Source organism: Ptychodera flava, unplaced genomic scaffold (genome assembly GCF_041260155.1).
Source record: "Ptychodera flava strain L36383 unplaced genomic scaffold, AS_Pfla_20210202 Scaffold_35__1_contigs__length_1935909_pilon, whole genome shotgun sequence".
Taxonomy (NCBI): domain Eukaryota; kingdom Metazoa; phylum Hemichordata; class Enteropneusta; family Ptychoderidae; genus Ptychodera; species Ptychodera flava.
Window position 1 is genome coordinate 1703095 of NW_027248357.1, and position 23272 is coordinate 1726366.

At 36.3% G+C, this 23272-nt stretch overlaps 1 protein-coding gene across 3 annotated transcripts in view; it reads right to left on the reverse strand.

The window, feature by feature from the left end:
• The window catches only part of LOC139127715 (GRAM domain-containing protein 4-like), a 137177-nt gene that overhangs the window by 14889 nt on the left and 99016 nt on the right, over positions 1-23272 (reverse strand). For 2 of the 3 annotated variants that reach the window (XM_070693610.1, XM_070693609.1), the window contains exons 10-14: positions 20104-20127; positions 17754-17802; positions 16421-16539; positions 15170-15279; positions 7927-8081 (exon numbers count right to left, since the gene is read on the reverse strand). In XM_070693610.1, coding sequence (XP_070549711.1) covers positions 7927-8081; positions 15170-15279; positions 16421-16539; positions 17754-17802; positions 20104-20127 — 457 coding nt within the window. The remainder of the gene's footprint in view (positions 1-7926; positions 8082-15169; positions 15280-16420; positions 16540-17753; positions 17803-20103; positions 20128-23272) is intronic. The other variant, XM_070693611.1, reaches the window with a different exon arrangement.

A 23272-nucleotide genomic window follows, 5' to 3' on the forward strand; every position in this document is an offset into this window, starting at 1 on the left:
TTTTGAGAAACAAATTTTTTGACCCAAAATGGCAAAAATTGCCCCAAAATACAAAATTGAAGATATCATCATAATTTCAATATATCGTATTAAGGTGGAATGCGCCTCAGGGACAGATATTTGGACTCTCAAACTTTTACATTTTTTTGGATCTACCACTTGTTGGGGCTCATTTTAAAGCTCTTGGTGAAAGAAAATTATTACTGTCTTAGAAAATTTAATTTTTCTACATAGAGTTACACAGAGATGGAGGCCATTTTGAATTTTAAATATGGCAAAATGTTGCGCATTTGTTTTGCTAGTTCCCAAACTTCCCAAAGTCTTTCACTTTCAAGGTGCAAACTACCTTAAGGGCCTATGACATGCCCATACAACCAAACGTAAAATCACTCTTTGGGTCTTGAAGTTAGCTTACGTCACTGCCTTGCATTGCGTATCGCCCCCTTTGTCCAGATAAAAGGCAAGTAAAAGTTACGGGTGGGTGTGTACCCCTAGCCCAACTCGTTCAACTTTTTTTGGCTTTTCGAAGTTCAGCCGACGACTTATCTTAATACCGGCAAAGAGTCTTTCACACCTTCGCAAATCTCATGTCCGTAAGGCTGTGAGGCAAGGGCTTCCTTTGCTCAGAACGTACACCAAGCGCAGCGCACGAGAGAACATTGTAAGCTTAGTGCCTAAATGTTTTAGTTTGCTATAGTGACATGGTCTTTTCATGAGATCACCAACGGTCACATGTCGTGTACGGGCGATCGCCCCGCCGATCGAGTGAATTAAAATGACTTGTCAGGCTATCTGATTAGGTGTACTATGCTTTCGTGCCAAATATGGGAAATAAACATTACAAGAAGGATGACAGTCGATGTCACATCCTCATTCATCGGGAAACATTTGTGCGGCAGGAAGCTTCCCGTATCTACACAATCGTGAAGATGGCGATTCAAAATGGCGACCCAACAATGCGGCGACAAGCTTTCTTTGTTTTTCTTCATTCAAAACATGTACAAAATAGGCCTAACACATCACTTTTTACAGGATTCGTTTGCTCTGAAAATGCACGGGAACATTGGTCGATTGCATCATTTGTCTCATGCTCCAAGGAAATGATAGTTCTGTTAAAGTTCGATGTCCAACACAGCTACACTGACAGTGATAGTTTTTGGATAGGGTAGTGAATTTCACCCAAAGCCGTTTCATAAATGACATGCACTACGAAATCTTATTACCATACCTTTCGCAACTTTTTGTGTTTATCCTCAAACTGTTAACATGACAGAAGTGGTATTTAGGGGTCAAGTTGCCAAATTTTTGACCCCGTGTTGAGTGCGTAGTAATTGGACTGCTATCGCAGTAATCGGACGTCGTATTTGGAATGTGATTAGGGGCCAAATGTTGATAATTTGAAACTTTAAAACCCCGATTTTCATTTTCAATGTGTTTAAAAAAACTGTATGTAAATATTTTGCGATAATTAGTTACGTTTGAACCATAGATGACTCAACCATATTTTGACATTTTTGGCGCTTACCCAGCAACTGGACATATTGACTGTCTCTGTGTTTTGCTTTCGGCACCTTTTATCGTACGATCTGGCTAACTTTGCCAAATTTGTACCAAGAAATAGCTTCTACTAAAAAATATCCAAAACGGGACAGCAGTATCACTTCACTTAATATGAGGTCACATAACTTGTAAAACGCTATCATTATGGAGCAAAGTGAGTACGACAAACAGCATGTGATTGAATGTCTGAAAACTGACGTCTTCCGAAAACTGTCACACTGAGTGTACCGTACTGCAGCTACAACATGCGATGCATTGAACTGAAACACTCAGACGCGGGATCGCTCCACTTTTTATAAAATAAAATCAACCGTGAAAAGTTCAAACTAAGACTGATACTGTCTTATTTCATACAAAGAAATGAAACGTAGCCTCATTGTACTTTCCGATTTGTCTCGAGCATGTGTTGCTTTGTCCACTCGTGCTTTGTCCTTCAGAGTCAGAATCCGACTCTGATTTGGAACCACTCGTCAATGATGCCTGGGGTTGCCTAGGCGCCTTCAAGCTAATTCCCCTCGAAATCACCTTCTGAATTCTGGTCAACACTGTCCTCGCCGGAAGCAACTTGACAAGTCCCTGCAGCTGGACCGCCGGTGTGGCTTCCTTGCCAGTGTTGACTGGGCGTCTGTGAGCACTGTTTATATAGCTGACTTTGTTTGTAGTCTAATTTATGCAAGGACCGCTAAATACACTTTCGTGACAATAGCGTGGTACAATGACGTCAATTGTACCTGTTGGTCATTATGCAAATGCTGCTGCCTGGTTCGAGTGCGAAGAGGCCCCCTGATCACCAGGCATGAAAAAGGAGTTGAATTTCGCCATTCGTGCGCCATCTTTCCGAACTGACACAATATGCAATCCATAGACAGGTCCCCTAACTCAGTTTTTGAAGGGAAAAAATAAAAAACTTTGGAAATGATGTCATAGGCCCTTTAAGATAACCCCTAGGAACCTGTATTATACCCAATATCAAAGCTATCAAACGAGCAGTTTTTGAGAAACAAATTTTTTTACCAAAAATGGCAAAAATTGCTGCCTAAGTACAAAATTGCAGATTTCATCATAATTTCAACATATCACATTAAGTTACTCTGTAGGAATCTATATGCCAAATATCAAAGCTATCAGACAAGTACTTTTTGAGAAACAAATTTTTTGACCAAAATTGTCCCAAAAATACAAAATTATAAATTTCAATATAATTTGAATATATCACCATTTTGATCATTCCTATCAACCTGTAAACCAAATATCAAAGCTGTCAGACAAGTAATTTTTGACAAAAAATGACAAAAATTGCCTAAAACTACACAAATTTGCATATTTCTGCACAACTTGAACAATTTATCTGAAAAAGGTCATCCCTAGGGACCTATATCCCAATAATCCACGCTGCCTGACCTGCAATCCTTAAGAGGAAGATATTTAAATATTTTTTGACCAAAATTACAAAAATTGCCTAAAAAACAAATTTGCATATTTTACCATGATTTGCACCAACTTTAAGGTCACCCCAAGTGAACAGTATATCAAATTTCAAAGCAATTGGACAAGCGATTTCAGAGAAGATTTTTTACCAAAAACAGTATAAAAACCCAAAACATACAAGAATGCAAATTTCACCATGATTTGAACAAACCTAATTGAGGTCACCCAAAGTATTATGCATATCAAATTTCAAAGCAATCAAACATGCGATTTCAGAGAAGGCAGCAATTGTTTACAGATGTACAGCGGACAGATGACGGATGGATGAATGATGACAGAAAATCAGCCTATTTGATAAGCACAATGTTGCTGACAGCGGAGCTTGAAATGCCCCATAATAGAAATACAAAAACTTCAACAACATTTCAACAAACTGACTGAACATGCATACCAAGATTCAATGCAATTGGCCAAATGGTTCAGAGGAGGTGATTTTTTTGACAAAAGACTGAAAAATTTACCCCAAAAATCCAAACATGCAAATTTCACCAGAATTTGAAAACACCTAATATGGTTACCTAAAGAAACCTGGATGTAAGTTTCAACAAAATCTTGCCTACAGTCACAGAGTTTAAGCAATATGTAGGATTTTCCTTTTTTATACATACAGATGCCGCCAACTTACCATATAGTTGTCTTTGGTTTATATACATATACCAAATGTAAGCTAAAAAGCATCATATTTTTATCTTTATTATTTCTTAATTACATGTCTTTTGTACAGGACTAGAATGCTTTTAGAGTAAACAGAACTTCAGTTATAAGACAAACTAGAGTTAGAAATCATGAAGTCCATTAGCCATTGTTTACATATTGCTGATAAGCAATCTCTTTCTCTGTTTTTGGTATAATTTTCCTTGCCTTCTCATGTCTTTCAGCCATTGTTTACATGGAGGTTCAAGTGATATATATGCGATAATACCGTATTTCGCCTGGTAAACGCCCCTGCTCGGAAAAGCCCCTCCCCCAACCTTTGTTTTCAACAAAATCTGAGGGTATATTCCAGAAAACGCCCCCCTCTCCCGTCATTGGAGACTCCCTAACGTCAACATGGTCGAGAAGAGACACGTAACATTTTTGTTTTACTCGAATAAAAACGACGAAAAAAGTGTCTCTGTGTTGTTTAATTAGGTGTGTGAGGTGTGTGTGTGCGTTCTATTTGGGTTAAACGGCAACTCTTTTTGGAGTATGTGCTGGCCCTGAAAAGGGCCGTTTGGTCTGTGCTGTTGTCAGAAACAGCGGGAATTACGTTACAGTCATAGTAAATTTAGACCGATGACTGCGTAGAATTTGTCGGATTTGATCAACTTTATTGGATTTCACTATAAACCCAACGTTGCAAAGTTGCAGCACTCCATATCTTGGAGAATGATATGAAGCAGGTTGCTTTGGTTTCAGGTAGTAATGACGATTCACTGCAACATCAGCGTCCATGACTGCCGACATGAGTTTTGCAACGTCTCGCCTCAAACTTGCTACTTTCTTGTTGTCATTGACGACAGTGACGGCATTTCTGTCGTGCACGTTACTCGACTGACGTTGAAGGTTGTATACTTCACCAACTTTGAGCTGACGATGAGCGTAGTGCGGTATGCCAACGACTGGAATTAACTTTATGATGACGTAAACCATCGTAAAACTTGTAATCTGACCACAGAAATTACGTTTATGCCAGCGTCTTGCTCCGAACGCAGAATTTATAGCCTGACATGGGAGTTTGATTGACAGTTCACCAAACTCATTTTTCATCAACATGCAACACGTTAACAAAAGAGCCGATGTTGCGTCGGCATATTCATTCACACTCAACACAATAACAAAGGAGCCAGTTTCGGCAAACACTTCGACGGTCACAACAAAGTTACAGAGTAGGGGACCGACAAAGGCATGATTTACAGCAGCTCCGGCTTGCTATACGCTCGAACATTTACACCGCACACAAATGAGGATGGCTCGGCGAATGTACATGAAGAGGATTCAAGCTTTGCTGACACTTTCTTCACAAGTTCTTTTTCTACAATTTTAACACATTGCTGGTATTTCTCTTACGTTCGCTAATATATGTAATAAAAGAGAGAAAATTAACACCTTACTGGTATTTCTCTTACGTTCGCTAATATGAAATAAAAGAGAGAAAAACTATTTTGTCACCATAGCAATACGATTTCACATCTGAGCAACATGTCTACTCCAAGCATCAGCAAGGTAAAGCGTAGCTTCACCATTCAGCAGAAGCTGCAAGTCGTTGAAACGATTCGTGAGAAGGGACTCAGTCTACAACTCGCAGCAAAGCAGCTGGGCATCAACAGAAAATGTTTACGGGAGTGGAGTAGCAAGTACGAAGAGCTACTCCAATACAATGGCGGCCGAGACAAGAAACGTTGCAAACTGCACGAGGGTGCTCCATCTCGCTTAGTTGAGTTGGACACTGATGTGTTTGACTTTTTGTGCGATGAAAGGGCTGAAGGCAGAGTGGTCACCAACTACATGCTCCAAGCACATGCCAGAGAACGAGCAGCTCAGTTTGGTATCACCGAATTTAAAGCATCTACGGATGGTTACGGTGCTGGAAGACCCGATTCCATGTTGGTATACGCAAAGGTACGTACCCTAATTCATCGTAAACGCGAAGAGCACTTACTAAATTTTAAAAACAATCAATCAATGGTTTTTAAAACACGGCACAAGGTAATAAAATAAAGTTACTAGAAGTCAGACTAAGAGAACAGGACGTAAAAATAACAAGTTAAGATTTACACAGGAAAGAGGATTTTTCTGTTTAAATTTTATTCCACTTGTACACTGATATAAATGTTTATTTTAATTTTTTTTAATTTTTTTTTTAGGTACGAACGATTCCCAGAAGCTGCCTGAAGATTACTGCGAGCAGATTACAGCATTCAGAACCAGCATCAGACATCTCCGAGAACGCCATGACTACACTCTGTACAACATCGGCAATATGGACGAGACAATGGTTAGGTTCGACAACGCCCCATCGTCTACCAACAACGTACAAGGTGAGAAGTCTGTCCGCATTGCGACAACTGGTGGTAAGAAACGTGGTTTCAACGTCGCCTTGTCTTGCCGAGCCAGTGGACATAAGGACCCAGCCTTCATAATTTTCAGGTAAGACAATGTTTCGTCGGAGTCAGAGCCCCTGCGGTTACCGTTCGTGATGACTTGTTTACCTGTTTACATACCCGCCAGAATATTCAAGGTCACATAGGGGCACGAGTAACGTCGTCTGACTGGATTACACTTTCAAGCCTACCCTGCCATTATCTGATTATGTGTGTACACAATTACTTCGGGGGTACAGAAAACCGTTCTAGCCAATCAAACTTCATTAGACCTCACGTGATAGTGCAAGTGCAGTAACAATTTCTGTTATTTTCTTACAGAGAGCGGAATGGGCGATTGGGGCCAAGGGTGTTACAAGGACTAAGTGTTCCAGACAATGTCCGCATTACTGCTACCGAGAATGGCTTAATGACATCGGCGAAGATGGTGTTTTGGTACGACAACATTTGGGGTCGAAATGTTGACGATGTCCGGCGACTCCTAGTTCTCGACAGAGCCCACCAACATATGCTGCTGCTACTCGGGAAGCCGCCGGACCACATCGATACAGATACCGTATTTGTACCCGCTGGTTGTATGTCGATCGTTCAGCCCCTGGACGTATCAGTCAACAAGCCGTTCAAAGACGCTATCCATAAAGAATGGGTCCGGTACATGCAGGGAGGCTGCCAAACTGCATCTGGCAACCTGAAGCAGCCGTCGAGGCAGGATGCCGTGAACTGGGTGAGCCGGGCATGGGCTAGCATTTCCGACAACATCATCCAGAAGTCATTCTTGGTGACAGCGATTGCCAACAACCTGGATGGCTCGGAAGATGACATGATATTCGAGAACATCAACAATGGTGACATCGAAGAATTACTTGATGAGGCTGTTGGACTTCTTTTTGACGACGATGGTGAAGAAAGCGACCTGGACTTTGAAGGTTTTGATGACGATGACAGTGATAGGACAGTTAGTAAGAAAGACTTGCGTGGTTTTTTTAGACAGTTGTGATTAGCATGAGATCAAGATAAGCACAAGTAACAAACGCCGTTGTGAATTTGCACTATGAATTTCAAGCCGTCTGATTTTTTCTGATTTTGATTTCTTTTTCTGATTTTGTGTTACATCAGTTGATTTATTTGATATTATTTCTTGAGTTGTATATTTATTATTATTGCTATTTTGAAATAAATAGTTGAGAGAAAAGATCAATGAATTCGAGAGTTTGTATTACGCTCACTTCATTTCTCAAATCTCTCTTCGCCCCTGAAATTGACCTAATTAGCATAAATCTCCGGGGAGTTGATCGGCTAAACGCCCCCATGTTCATTTTCATCATTTTGAAGGCGGAGCCTGGGGGCGTTTACTCGGCGAAATACGGTATGTTCTCTAGCTTCAATAACAATGCATGACATTCATAGTTTTGGTGCTTTAATGTAGAGAACATTTTCTAGAATTCAATTTTGCTGACTTTAAGAACAAATGTGAACAGTCCCATTCTTACTGGCAGATGATGATAGCAATGTATATCTCCATAGCACTGCACTCAAATGTTTGCAGGCAGTTTTGATATAAAAAAGTCATTGTGAAACACAATTGTTAACATGATTAGAAGTGTGAATCCTGATCATGTTGATAGATATTTTCATTCTGATCAAAATAATTAATTAATGCATGATTTTAAACAATTATAACCTGATATCCTAATGTTACGATTGGTGGTAATGAGATCTGAAGGTTCACTTTTGCTTGTCAAATACAGTTTAACACAGCAAAATCAAGAATAAAATTTTGAATACTTGTACTTACTTGTTCTCGTTCAGCCATTTGCATTCTTGTTTTCAGTTCAGCATCTGTTGGCAACTCTTTCCAGATCTTCACCATAGAATCATACCGGCGCTTGACCCTTGGGAATTTCCGATACACACTGTTGATTACAAACAACTTTACTCCCAAGAACAATCCTGTGCAAAGAAACACAATAACATGGTGTTTCACGGTCATTCAAAATATGTCATGTCTGAATGTCTCTGTCTTTGAGACTTGACAGTTTATTTGAAAACTTTATTTCTGTATTTTGACTTATGTTCATATGAAAGTTGTAAATATTTTGATGGCATACTGTAAGGCAAAATCATTTATTGACAATACTTCATTGAATATTTTTTGGTTGCATTAGCTTTTCCTGCAGTCTAAAGAAAGTCAAAAGAACATGCCAAGAGACTGAACGATCAGTTGGATCAAAAGTGACTGTTTTCAAGACATGCTCAGATATGCAAATGCATTCGGAAGATGCCTAGGACTAGAAGAGAGAATCTGTCAAAGAACTGTTGATGAATTTCTGATTTCTTTTGTTTTGTTTCATTTGTTGGCATTTCCATCTACAATAACGAAAATACTTGGCAAGTTTTTCTTTTGTATGTGATCGAGTGAGAGTGTCTGAACTGCTAACATTATGCTGTAAGTGAACCCATTCCCCACTGTATTACCAAAATAAGAAACATATAACACATTTATTTTCTTATTTTTTGGACAGTATTTGCTCACAAGATATTCTTTCTTACTATACTCCCATATTTCTTGTTTCACGAACAGAAGGAAATCTAGATTAAGAATGTATCTGAATCTAGGAAGATTTCCTAGAATGTTTGAGATTTTAATATTAAGATTTGTTTTCTTGTTCAAATGATAATTAAGAAAATAGATTCCTGAATTAAGTTTAAATTGAATGTCCTCTTGTTTGTTCTTGAATAAGAAAATAAATCATCTTGAATTGAGAAAAGTACAAAGTAAAGTGAGAAAGTTTTTCTTGATACAGGAAAAGGAGGCACCGTCGACCAGTGGTTAGGGTAACGGACTCACTATCAGAGGATGGTCAGTTCCAGACCCCGATCAAGTCCCGAAAGATCCAGAGTATCGGACTCACTGTCAAAGGACGGTGAGTTTGAGACTCTAGCTTGGTGTTGTGCCCCTGAGCAAGGCACTTTACTCCTCAGTGCTCTTTTGAGTAGTGGGTTATGGGTACCTCATTCTGTAAATGGGCTAGCGCCTGTTGGATGATGAACGAAACAAAAAAAAGATATATAAAACAAGTCATTGTTGATGACACAGTCGAGTCCCCACTTGTTAATGAGTACTTTAATTACAAATTCTCGGAGAGGATAGAGTCCTCTTCATTAATTAGGTCTGTGATTAAAAATACTGCGATACATATGGGGCTTAACCCTTTCACCACCATGGTTTGTCCCAAATCCACTGTTTTCTATGGTAAAGTTGGACCTGTATACAGGGAACTGGGGTGAAAGGGTTAATGGCTGAGAATGAGTTCCATGGTGGTCAAAACATAAAACCATGGTAGGCCGCCATCCTAATTACAAAAGGTCATTAAATGAGTCAATTAGTAATTAATCGACAGGATGTTACCAAACATTTTTGCATCCTATCATAACACTGATAGATTATTGCCAGTACCATATTTTATACAGTTTGATGCAGAGCTTCTGGACATTCCCCTAAAAACAAAAGTTCATCATGTAAATGCAAATTAGCAATTAATTTAACGATACTGCTAAGTGTCATTGAATTGTATTTACAACACAATGAGATCAACATCTGTACCAAGTTTCATCAAATTTGATACAGCTTTTCTTGACATATCAGCCAAATTACAAAAATTCAATAATTGACATTTTACTGCTACATGCCGTGAAACAAATTGATGTGGATATGTATGATGTAAGTCAATGTCCTTGTACTAACTTTGAATGATATTAGTGGAAATATGTCTGAGTTTTGTCTCTGTACATGAAAAATGCAACTAAATGGCCACCAGGCAGCCATATTGCATCGGATTGTGAAACCAATTGAAATGCATATCTATTACATAATATGACAAAACATCAATGTCATTGTATCAACTTTGAACAAAATCTGTTGATACATGTTTACATTACGGCTGCAGACATGAAAAACTCGTAACATAATGGCCGCCACGCAGCCATTGTATTTGATCTCACCGTAAAAAAATTCGAAGAGCATATGTATGACATAAGTCAATGTCCTTGTACCATTTTGGATAAAATTGGTTGAGATGTGCCTGAGTTATGGCTCTGGACATGAAAAAACGAAACAAAATGGCCGCCATGCAGCCATATTGAATCGTATCATGAAACAAAGTCATGTGCATATGTATGACATAGGTCAATGTCCTTGTACCAACTTTGAACAAAATCAGTTGAGACGTGCCGAAGTTATGGCTCTTGACATGAAAAAATTGTAAGAAAATGGCCGCCATGCGACCATATTGAATCGTATCGTGAAACAAATTGACTTGCATATGTATGACAAAGGTTGGTGTCCTTGTACCGACTTACAATAAAATAGGTTGATACATGTCTGAGTTATGGTTCGGGACATGAAAAATCGTAACAAAATGGCCGCCATGCGGCCATATTGAATCGTATCGTGAAACAAAGTGACGTTCATATGACAAAGATTGATGTCCTTGTACCAACTTACGATAAAATCAGTTGAGATGTGCCTGAGTTATGGCACCATACGGTACATGAAAAAAAAAATTGCCCTAAAAATACAAATATGAAAATTTCACCAGGTTCAACAAATCCAACAGAGACAACCCTAAGATCAAGGGTATTAAGTTTCAAAGCAGTCCAACAAGAAATTTAGGAGAAAATAATTCTTTTTAACAAAAATTGGGAAAATCGCCCTTAAGAGTACAAATATGAAAATTTTGCCACAAATCTGATGGAGGCCAACCAAACAATCATGCATACCAAGTTTAAGGCAATGGCACGAGCGTTTTCAGAGAAGAGGATTTTTTGACCAAAAATGGCAAAAATTGCCCTAAAATAAGACTATCAAATTTAACCAAACAATTTGAAAACATAGGGCCAAAGTCCCTGAAGCTACTATAGACATGGATACAAAATTAAGTATTTCCTGACTGTATGAAAGCATCTCACTAAGGTCATCCTAGGGACTTGTAAACCAAATATTAAAGCGGTTTTGAAAAAAAAAAGCAACCCCACAGTCAACAGAGCTCTGCTGTGTTATGTAGAGAATAACTTTTTGTGACACACATGTACGGATGAAGAAGGTGGATATCTTTGATAGCTCATTTCAGGATGGCCTGACCAAAAATGGTAAAATTAGCTGCAAAAATACAAAATTGATGATTTCATCATAATTTCAATATATTACATTAAGATAAAGCCTAGGAACCTGTATACCAAATATCAAAGCTATCAGATGACTAACTTTTGAGAAACAACTATTTTGACCAAAAATGGCAAAAATTTACCGAAAAAAAAGTTGAAGATTTCATCAAATTTCAATATATCACACTAGGACAACCCCTAGGAACCTGTATACCAAATATCAAAGGCATCAGACGAGTAGTTTTTGAGAAACACATTTTTTGACCAAAAATGGCAAAAATTGCACCAAAAATACAAAATTGCAGATTTCATCATACATTCAATATATATCATATTAAGTTCATCTGTAGGAACCTGTATACCAAATATCAAAGCTGTCAGATGAGTGGTCTTGATGAAATAAAGTTTTGACCAAAAATGACAAAAAATTCCTTAAAAATACAGATTTGCATATTTCATCACAATTTGAACAAATCTAAGTTGGGTTATCCCTAGAGACCTGTATACCAAATAACAAAGTTGTCTGACCAGCGGTTATGAAGAAGAAGATTTTTTACCAAAAGCGCCTTTTATTGGCACTAATCTGCGCATTTTCAACAATATCAAAAAAATTAAAAAAAAAAGTTTCTCAAAATCATATTTTTCATCTCCACAACAAATATCAAATCAGTAAGTACTGCGGTTCTCAAGATATTCGAGTTGACGGACGCCTCACAAACGGACATAATACATACATACATACATACAGACTGACGATGGATGCTGGACGGATACCCATCCCAATAGCTTCTGTAGACTATAGTCTATAGTAGCTAAAAATTAAAAAAAATTGTTTCTCAAAATCATATTTTTCATCTACACAACAAATATCAAATCAGTAAGTACTGCAGTTCCCAAGATACTTGAGTGGATGGACGCCTCACAAACGAACATACATATAAATACATACATATACAGACTGATGACGGACGCCGGACAGATACCCATCCCAATAGCTTCTATAGACTATAGTCTATAGTGGCTAAAAATTAAAAAAAAATTGTTTCTCAAAATCATTTTTTCATCTACACAACAAATATCAAATCAGTAAGTACTGCAGTTCTCAAGATACTTGAGTGGACGGACGCCTCACAAACGGACATACATATACATACATACATATATACAGACTGATGACGGACGCCGGACGGATACCCATCCCAATAGCTTCTATAGACTATAGTCTATAGTAGCTAAAAATCTAACTAATGTACCGGTAGTCATAAAGAACCTGCATACCAAGTTTCAAACAAATCTGGCCTGTGGTTAGAGTTTTAGCGATTTGCTGATTTTCCCTTTGTTTACCTCATTTGCATATTTTTGACACAGGCATGTGTCAGGTCCAATAATTATTATCATTTAAAGTAACTATGGAATTTACCAGGTCCAAGGAACATATCGAAAATGACAGAGGCAATGGGGTCATCTTGAACCACAAAATAGTGGTGGTACCAGGTGTCCAGAAGGGTAGGCATACCCTGCCCGCTAGCTGCACCCGTCAAGATTAACCCAAAGCGACAATTTCATTGTTATTTTATTGAATTCACCAAATTACTTTTGTGAGTCAAAATTGGGTATGCTGTCAGTCATCATTCGAGAAACAGACAGGTCATATTTTGATACAACATCTCCGTATCTCCGTGGAACTTCTTAAATGATTTCACTAATCTACTTTCTGAGAATTTCTGAGAATTTGAACAAATTCACATCTCCACCCCGGGTGCACCTGTACACCAAATACTAAGATGGTAGGTGCTGTGATTTTGGAGTTTTGATGTGGATGGACATACATCCGCACATACTAACATAAGTACAGACATACGGATGCTGCTTACCAACTATATCAGCACTCTTTGGTATATATACATATACTAAATATGAGCTAAAAACCAACTTGGCCATAGAGTGCGCATATATATGTATGGTGGCCATTTTGTTTTCTAAGTAAGTTCCCATAGGTGAAATACATGTGAGGGCAAGGGCACATCATTAGAAGCAACATTTTCCTCCCCATCCATCCTTTGGCAAGTAATTCATTTTCTTTTACATAAATATGTTACAATTAGACCTTGTATATAAGATATATACTGTTCAACTTACTCCTCTAGTTTCTTTTAATGTATGTAAATAAGTATGCAAATAAGATGACATTATGTGGCTTTTGCCTTTTTGAGTTTACACCATTGTTTTGTATAGTCAATCATACTATCCCAGAGAACTTTTCCCACAACCAAACAAGCGACCTAGCAGTCAATATAGCTCAGCTGTGATATTTAAGATAATTTTGATAATAGATATGGGCTTTTTTTCAATTTATGAAGATGGGACATATTCGAATATCAGCAGGAAACTTTTAAATATGTTGTAGATTATTATTTTTGGATGGGAAAGAGTCCATGGTGATCATTTAAATAGATCTGTGCCATATAATTAAATCTCTTGAGGAGCCATAGAGAGCTTTTTTAGCCAAATCTGATGTGTACAGTGTCTGAGAGGACCTTTTCTTGTAACATTGAAACATAAAAGCACAGCTAATAATGACAAAAACTGCCTTTTTTAACTGTTATTTTGTTCATAAAAAGCATCTTTCTACAGGAAACCTGTGACACAAAGGAAAATAATTGCATCAATGAGAAGGAAAGATATCTTGTCATTTTTCTATCTCTAAAATAAGTCACTGTATCAAATATATATTGTGAAATATTTGTGCATGTTGCTTTCTCATACTGAATTCTCATAGAGAGAACAGAAAAGTATCAGAAATTTGTCATCCTTTTCATATGAAATGCAGATTTCATAATGGTACACTTTCACTTAGCAAACATCAAGATATCTCTGATTTATTAAAGTATGGCGCCCGAAGGGCGCGCCGAAAAATATGAAACATCCTGATATCTCTGATATATATGCCTTGTATATTAAAGTCATGCACCTGAAGGGCATGCTGAAAAATGTCTGATATATTAAAGTAATGAGCTTGAAGAGCACGCTGAGAAATATTGAACATACAGATATCTCTGATGTATGTATGCTTGATATGTTAAAGTTGGGCATGCTGAAAAATATGATTGATTTTTAAAGTTACGCGCCCGAAGAGCCCGCCGAAAAATACAACTGAATGATGAAATTTGTGGCTGACACTAGCATTTTAGGCAATGATGAGCCTGTGTCAAAATTCAAAAACACACTGACCTCCCCATTGGGCATTTCAAAAACATGGTGACCCCCCCCCTATCACCAAAGTAAAAAACAGGGTGACCCCCCCCCCATGAATCCACCGCGCCCCCCCCCCCCCCCCCCAGGCTGAAGAAACTGACCAGTCCCTTAGGAAAGTTCATTAAAAATGCAAATTAGTAATAAGCTGATGAAAGCAGTGAAAATGTGACATTTACAGCACTGACACAAACAAATAACATAACATGGGAATACTATTGTGAGCTTTGACCACAGCAAAATTTAACAATAAAATCCACATTATTCATGATAAAGAAAGCACATTTTCAACACCTATGGAAATGCAATCGGTTTAGATATTCACCCAATCTGTATTACAAAGTTCACACAACATTTCAGTTTGTCATTTTTATGCTATGAGCTCATTCATGGTCTACAGCCATATGGAGAGATTCACTTATACAGGGACATGGCCCTTTAGTAAGCCATTAGCTTTTAAAATCACAGGTGTTGGGTAAATGGCACAAGAGTTTCCAAGTCATATTACTGGAGCTCACTTTAGTATTTCAATACAATCGTGGTGAAAAAAACAGTAATGGTACTGGGATTCCCTAAAACCTGTGAGGCCAAGAAATTGTTATTGTCAGTACAACTTTACTCACCTGTAATCTTAAAGAGAAGTTTGCCAGGCAAGAATATGGATGCAACAAAGGCAACACAGCAGAAAAAATACAGCTTCCGGTGTGATTCAGGATGTTCCCACATTACAAGACTGAATTGACAACATAATAATAATAACTTTATTACACTTCTATATTTCAAGTCAGTGGATACAGTATGGTGAAAATAATAATAATAATAACAATAATCAAAAAAATAATTATAAAACTTGAAAAATATTAGGAAGGAAAGGCAAAAAAATGATAATAATGTAGTAAGTTTCAGACAGTGATCCAAATCAGCATCATTGTTTGTTCATTATGGAAATGATCTCTGTGACCAGGGCCATGTTCCAGGGCCATTACTGGTGTGGCCAAATCATATCTTTTGCCTTATGTCAAAGTTGAGCCTTGATATCAGGAACTGGATTAAAGAGGTAAATGGAGGGCACATAATACATGGTTATTCACAAAATTATTGTGATTTATGTCCCAGTACATTGTGCGGCAGAGCTAGGTCCAAGATATTCAAGGACAATACTATAAGCATGCGATCTATGAGGAGATAAATAAGAGTATTTTGTGAATAACCTTATCACGATATACCTTCTAGAGTTCAATTTTATTAGCAAAGTTGAAAAAGTAAAGTTTTCAGTAAGTCCTGTATGTGCAATTTGTCGTACAATTGTGCATTGGCTAGGTAGTTGCCCAGTCCATCTGCTAAGGATATGGCCAAATAAAAAGTTCAACTCACACAGTGAGAAATTCTTATATTAATTTTATTAGCAGAATTATTCACATAAACTCATAAGTCTATGACAGTTCTTCACAGACTCTGTGGCTTGGTCATCATGAGATATGTAACAAAATAATAATGACATCATGTCAAATTTCCTTGTGTTGACCTGAAACCACTTTGAGGTCAAAGGTCAAATAGCATTCAATGCCACCACAAATAAATATACTGCTCATCACTAATACTGGCTCTGCACCACTAACACCGAAATTTACTGTACCAAAAACTCCATAGGATACAGACACAGGCATGTACGATACCAGGAACAAAAGTGCATGCATGCAAAACAACCATTACCATAGCGATATTTGAAAAAATTCTATCAAGAAATGCTATAGAAATAGAAAATTTGAAAAAAAAAATGAGCTATTTATAATTCACTCCCTGGACTTTTGGTAACTGAAAAAAGTAGGCAACATATCTAGCATTAGATAGGTAGAGAACATGCAGTAACTTACTTCTTTAATTTTTCAAGACTGTCTGCAGCTTTTCCCATTAGGTTTTGTACCTTTCTTGCAACCTGCAGTACCAACTGAAATTTATCCGACATACCTAGAGCTTTGTCACTGTCATTGTCCTTTGAAAAATAAGTACATATTGCAATTTATAATATAATGAATGTAGGACGAGTGACTGTAAGGTTTATTTTGAATTCTTTACACAGCAAAGCACCACTTGACAAACATATTTTGTTGTGAAGTCAAATTACTATTGTGTTAGGACACTTTGTTTCATTTGTGGGTGTAACTTATGTCTTTGTTGCATGCAAAGATTAGTATCTTAAAGTCTTCAGAAATTTTCTTCTAAGAATGTTTTGGATATTTGTCTTTTCAGGTTTATAAAAAATCACCTCTAAAACAGCATAATCAACTGCTCTGATGATATTTACTGTACAAATTCTTTACAAACATCTGTCATACATTTTATGTCAAACATGGCAGTGGAGCTCAATGGCCACAAAGTCACTTTTACTTCATATTGGTGAAGATCAGATTCCTTCATAGTTTGTTTAAATTTGCTTCTGTTTGAGTTTCTCTTATGTTTAGTACTTTGCATGTCTATGTAACAATCTCTGATATTTCCTGTTTTTTTATCCTTGACCTTGTGATATTTTATAAGTGTTTGAGTTTATGAGTAAAGTTACTTTTGTTGTTGCATGTTGAAATGTATTAGAATGTTTTGAAACTGCTGAGGCTCTTAACTGCGCTAGTAGATTGTCATGACTTTCTGAGTAACCTTTGAAATGTGGCTGATGTTTTTGTGTGAGAATGTTTTTATTGCATCATTTGACCTTTGTCAATAATTTGGTCAAGATATGTTATTTCTTACGATGTACTTTCAAATGAAATCTGAAGGCCAGATGCATTTTGTTTATTTTTTGTGTGAACTGATCTAGCTTGCCTTGTGCTCTGATACACATACCAAATATATCATCTCTGTATTTCAAGAGAGAGATATCAATATTTAATGTTCTTGCATTATTCTCATTTCTGTCTTATAATATGTGATGACATTTTTTTCTGGTGAAGTTAAAGATTCAATATTAACCAGCATGTTTAACAATAGAATATTAATTTATTATTGAATTCAAACCTATTGGTTTTTTTAAAAGGATTCACCACATGATATAGCTATGTACATTTTGATTATCTTTTGTTTGTTCAGTGAAGTATCTGACTTTAATGCAATACATGACATCCAGGGCCACTCAGTCTCTCAAATGTACGTCTCTCTCTTTTCAAGACACCAATAAAATCTAATGCACTGTATATACTATTCTGTCAGACTCACCTCATCAATGAAGTCATACGGTAAGATACATATGTCAACATGCCAACCTCTGAAAAAGAGTTACAAAATATTTACAAGTGCAAATCTGACAGGATCATTCAGTTCATCTATGACTTGAATGATTGATGTGCAAGTACAGTATGATGCCTTGTCAACTGTTACTTATCATCATAGGACATTATATGTAATCCATACAAGGATGGTATAATCTCATTAACTATTTTTCAAGAATCCTTTTGCTTGTCATAGGCTATTGAAAGAAAGGCAACAAAAGAAAAGGGTGGAGGAGATATGAGACACTCTGACAACAAAGCAATATATACATATTGCAATATCTACCTAAGAGCATCACAGTGCATATGCCATCAATCAGATACAAGAATACATGAATTCCAATAATTAATATTAGAATCATTTCTATTCAATCAACTAGAGCATACTGACCTGTATAAAGTGCATTAGACCCTCATAAAGTGCATTATACTCATTCACATAGTAGTGTTAAATCTAGGATATAGACAATTATAATATGCTTAGCTGGAATCCGGCAATCTGATTGGCAGGAGCCGGGGTTTATATTCTCAACAAGAGGACCTCGCGCCGCGTAACATTTTTGAGCTCGTGCAAATTTCGAACGCCAACTTAAGAGCTCAACGCGCCATAATGTCGAACAAGTCTATGGCTTCAGATTGATTTGATTGTTAAATTTTAGATTTTAGTCTAGTGCAGCTTGACGAACCAACAAATAAGAGTTTCTGTAAGCAGCGGAGGCTATGTAACAACATAATTTTTAAAAGTTTTTTGAGCGTTTTTTTTTGAAGTAAAATTCTTCAAGTTCGATGTCTAATTGCGATATCGATGCGTTGCGTAACCGTATTTTATGAATTCAACTGTGCACGCGCGCGCGTTCTGAAACGTTCTATTTTAGAGTTTGTATGAGGCTGGGCGCTCCTGAACTTTCGTTCCAACTTCGGCCCTAAATAACGACATTGTTCACTTGTTTTTAACTTTAGCATATTATAATGAGGTTATAAACGGTGCGCTCGGGTATTTGGTTGCGGATAGAAGACCTCTGGGTGAAAATTAGCATATTTGGGTGAAATAATCACCTCGCGGATTATTTCCCACCAAATATGCTAATTTTCACCCAGAGGTCTTATATCCGCAACCAAATACCCTCGCTTGCCGTTTATAACCTCTAAATATATGTCACTAACACCTAACATCTTCGTGTTTTCACCTGATACAGTGCCAGTAATGTATTTTTATGGTATATTTTATCTCAAGAATATTGACTGATGATAAATATAACACATTTGGTTTTCCTCAGCTGGTTTCACTTAGTTAAAATCATCAAAAAAACATCACATAGAAACAGAACTGAATAAAAACTAAGCATCTTCTCACTGAATGACTGTTGGTGCTATAAAGTTAGTTACATAGCTGATCAAAATATTACTGAAGTAGATGATGATGGGCCATGTATGACACAGCATTCAAAAGATGTTGTATAGATTCTCAAAGTCTGCCAGTGCAACAAAGCATGGACTAACAGGTGAACACAGATGCAAGAATTTAAGGCGTTCAATCAACAGCATTCTTTGAGATCACCCTGCTATACTCTGACAAACACAAGGCTGTGCAACTGAATTTTATAATGGTTTTCTGCTCCATTGTTTCATTCTACCCTTGCATCTGTAGATCTATATGTCTTTGAAAGCTTATGCTCCAGTGACATTCACTTGATCATAGCATGCTACCAAACTCTGAATTATCAGTAAAAGAAATTCAGTGTATGCAAATAATCAGCATGTCAAACTCATCAAACTTTCAGCATAGCTAAGTAAATCTGATTAAAATCAGATAAACAATTTACTCATTTTGTGTAGCCTAATCTAGTTTCAAGTTTGTTACTGTGTAGTAATGAAATTTCACCAACACATAGACTTGGGAGGACAGGCTGAGAGTGGGTTTGGTGTCCCAAATAATATTTAGACGTTATTTGAATCCTGCTTTGTACATGGTTTGAATAAACCAGTGTGCTATGTCTGGTTCTCTATAAAGGATTGCATTTCAGAAATGAAGTCATGAAGTAAAACAGGTGATAACACTTCTGAATGTACTTTGAAAGGCACTCAAAAAACCATTATGCCCGCATATTTTGCATGTAACTTAATTAAAAATTTTTCTATCCTAGATTCAACACTGCATTATATACAAGGCAAATCTTATACAAACATGAGTTTGTGTGTCTTCATGCATTAAGTACATGCATATATATTTTGTGAGTTTGAATATGTCATACACTATACCACCACCCTTTTTGAAGATAAGATATAGTGGTACATACTTGAACCAACCTAATGTCTGCAATCTAAAGTCAAACACAAGGGGGAAAATATACCAAACAATAAATGCAAAGATTAGGACAACTGTACTGTGTACGCACGCCAATAACCACATACACACACAGGCTATGGTTTCAAGATAAGTGTGAGTGGTTTGAAACCCATACAGATTATTCCAAATACAGATTTAGAGACAACATATTCTTACACAAAATATTATAGAAAATTTAATGTACCCAACTCACTTGAACGAAGCCAAATGAGGTCATCCCTGGAATGCTGAAAGATGTATTTTGAAGTAATAGAATGACAGGTTCAAGACACAGTATTGTTTTTAAAGGAAATGCAAACTTTATGAAAATTTGATAAATTTGAACGGTGAAATATCTCTAGGAGGCTAAGCCTAAATCCGATCTGAAAGCTATTGGACCAGATGTATATTAATGTTGCTTTTTGGCTGAAAATTAAAAGACTTCTTGAACATTACGTTAGTAGTGTGGTTTGCATGTACCTGCAAGACTAAAGCTACACCGCCTTTTGTCTAGAGCTGGTAAGTGATATACAGACATTGGTACAATTGCTTTTCCCAAACAACAAATATTTTGACCAAAAATGGCAAAAATTGCACCAAAAATACAAAAGTGCAGATTTCATAATATATTCAATATATATATTTAGTTCATCTGTAGGAATCTTATACCAAATATCAAAGCTGTCAGACGAGCAGTTTTGATAAATAAAGTTTTGACCAAAAATGACCAAAAATTCCTTAAAAATACAGATTGGCATATTTCATCACAATTTGAACAAATCTAAATTGGTTACCCCTAGGGACCTGTATACCAAATAACAAAGCTGTCTGACCAGCGGTTATGAAGAAGAAGATTTTTTACAAAAAACGCCTTTTTTGGCACTAATTTGCATATTTTCAACAATATCAAAAAAAATTTAAAAAAAGTTTCTCATAATCATATTTTTCATCTACACAACAAATATCAAATCAGTAAGTACTGTGGTTCTCAAGATATTTGAGTGGACAGATGCCTCACAAATGGACATACGTACATACATACATACATACAGACTGACGACGGACAGATACCCATCCAATAGCTTCTATAGACTATAGTTTATAGCAGCTAAAAATGCAACGCTTTGTATGAAATCTGTTTCATTTGGTACAGGAACATGTAAGAAATATGAAATAGACTTTTAACAGAAAAATATTGGGACTCTACAGCTGCAACAGTCATATTTTGAAGGGTACCGCAAAATCACAGTGTTGCCGACTTGCATGCGCTTTTGTTAAACCTGTCTTCCTATAAGTCATCTGCTGAGCTTGTTATGGAATATAACCTAACTTGTTAGGTATCATTAGAAAGGTAATTTACTAGTCTTTAGAATGACATAATGTAATATGCAGTATCTTGTATAATTTTCATGAAATGACCAAAACTTACCCCATACCCCAAAGTTTACATCACAAATTACTGTTGTAGTTAATGTCAAATACTACCAATTTTTTACGTAGACATAAAAATTGAGCAATGTTTTTTTATTTAATCTGTTTTATTTTGTAATGGGTCATGTCAAAAATATAAAATAGACTTTAAACAGAAAAATATATCGGAATTTTGTGGTTGTAACAGTCACATTTTGAAGGGTACAGCAAAATCTCAGTTTTCCTGACTTGCATGCGTTTTTGTCAAATCTGTCGTCTTATAAGTCATCTGCTGAGCTTGTTTTGGAATATAACTTAAATTGTTAGGTTTCATTAGAAAGGTAATTTACTAGTCTTTAAAATGACATATTGTAACATGCAATATCTTGTATAGTTTTTTTGAAATATGACCAAAATTTACCCCATATCCCAAAGTTTACATCAAAAATTACTGTCATAGCTAATGTCAAATTCTACCAATTTTTTACCTAGACATAAAGAATCGGGCAATATTTTGTATTCAACCTGCTTTATTTGGTGATGGGTCATATCAGAAATATGAAATGGATTTTTAACAGAAAAACATAGGGATTCTATAGCTGTAACAATCGTATTCTTAGGGGTACCACAAAATCTCAGTATTCCTGACTCGCATGCGTTTTTGTTAAATCTGTCTTCTTATAAGTCGTCAGCTAAGCTTGTTATTGAATATAACCTAACTTTTAGGTATCATTAGACAGATAATTATCTGGTCTTTAAAATGACATATTGTAACATGCAATATCTTGTATATTTTTCATGAAATATGACCAAAACTTACCCCATATCCCAAAGTTTACATCAAAAAGTACTGTCATAGCTAATGTCAAATTCTACCAATTTTTTACCAAGACATAAAAAATTTGGCAATGTTTTGTATTAAATCTGTTTTATTTGCTACTGGGACATGTTAGAAATATGAAATAGACTTTTAACAGAAAAAATAATGGGATTCTATAGCTGTAACAGTCATATTTTGAAGGGTACTGCAAAATCTCAGTATTCCTGACTTGCATGCGTTTTTGTTAAATCTGTCTTCTTATAAGTCGTCTGCTGAGCTTGTTATTGAATATACCCTGGCTTGTTTGGTATCATTTGAAAGGTGTAATATTCGATACAAAGTTTAAGGTATGGGGTAAGTTTTGGTCATATTCCATGAAAACTATTCAAGATACTGCCTGTTGCAATGCATCATTTTAAAGACTAAGCTTAGTTAACATTTCAAATGATACCAAACGTAACGTCTAATTGTACCAATTTTTTACCCAGACATGAAATATAGGGCAATGTTTTTTATGGAATCTGTTTTATTTGCTACAGAAACATATCAGAAATATGAAATAGACTTTTAACAGAAATATATTAGGATTCTTTAGCTGTAACAGGCATATTTTGAAGAATACCACAAAATCTCACTATTGCCGACTAGCATACATTTTTGTTAAATCTATCTTGTTATAAGTCGTCTGCTAAGCTTGTTGAATATAACGTGGCTTGATTGGTAACATTAGAAAGGTAATTTACTTGTCTTTACAATAACATATTATAACAGGCAATATTTTGTACAGTTTTCATGAAATATGACCAAAACTTACCCCATACCCCAAAGTGTATATCCAAACATACTGTCATAGCTAACGTCAAATTCTACAAAGTTTTTACCTACAAATAATAAAAGTGACAATGTTTTG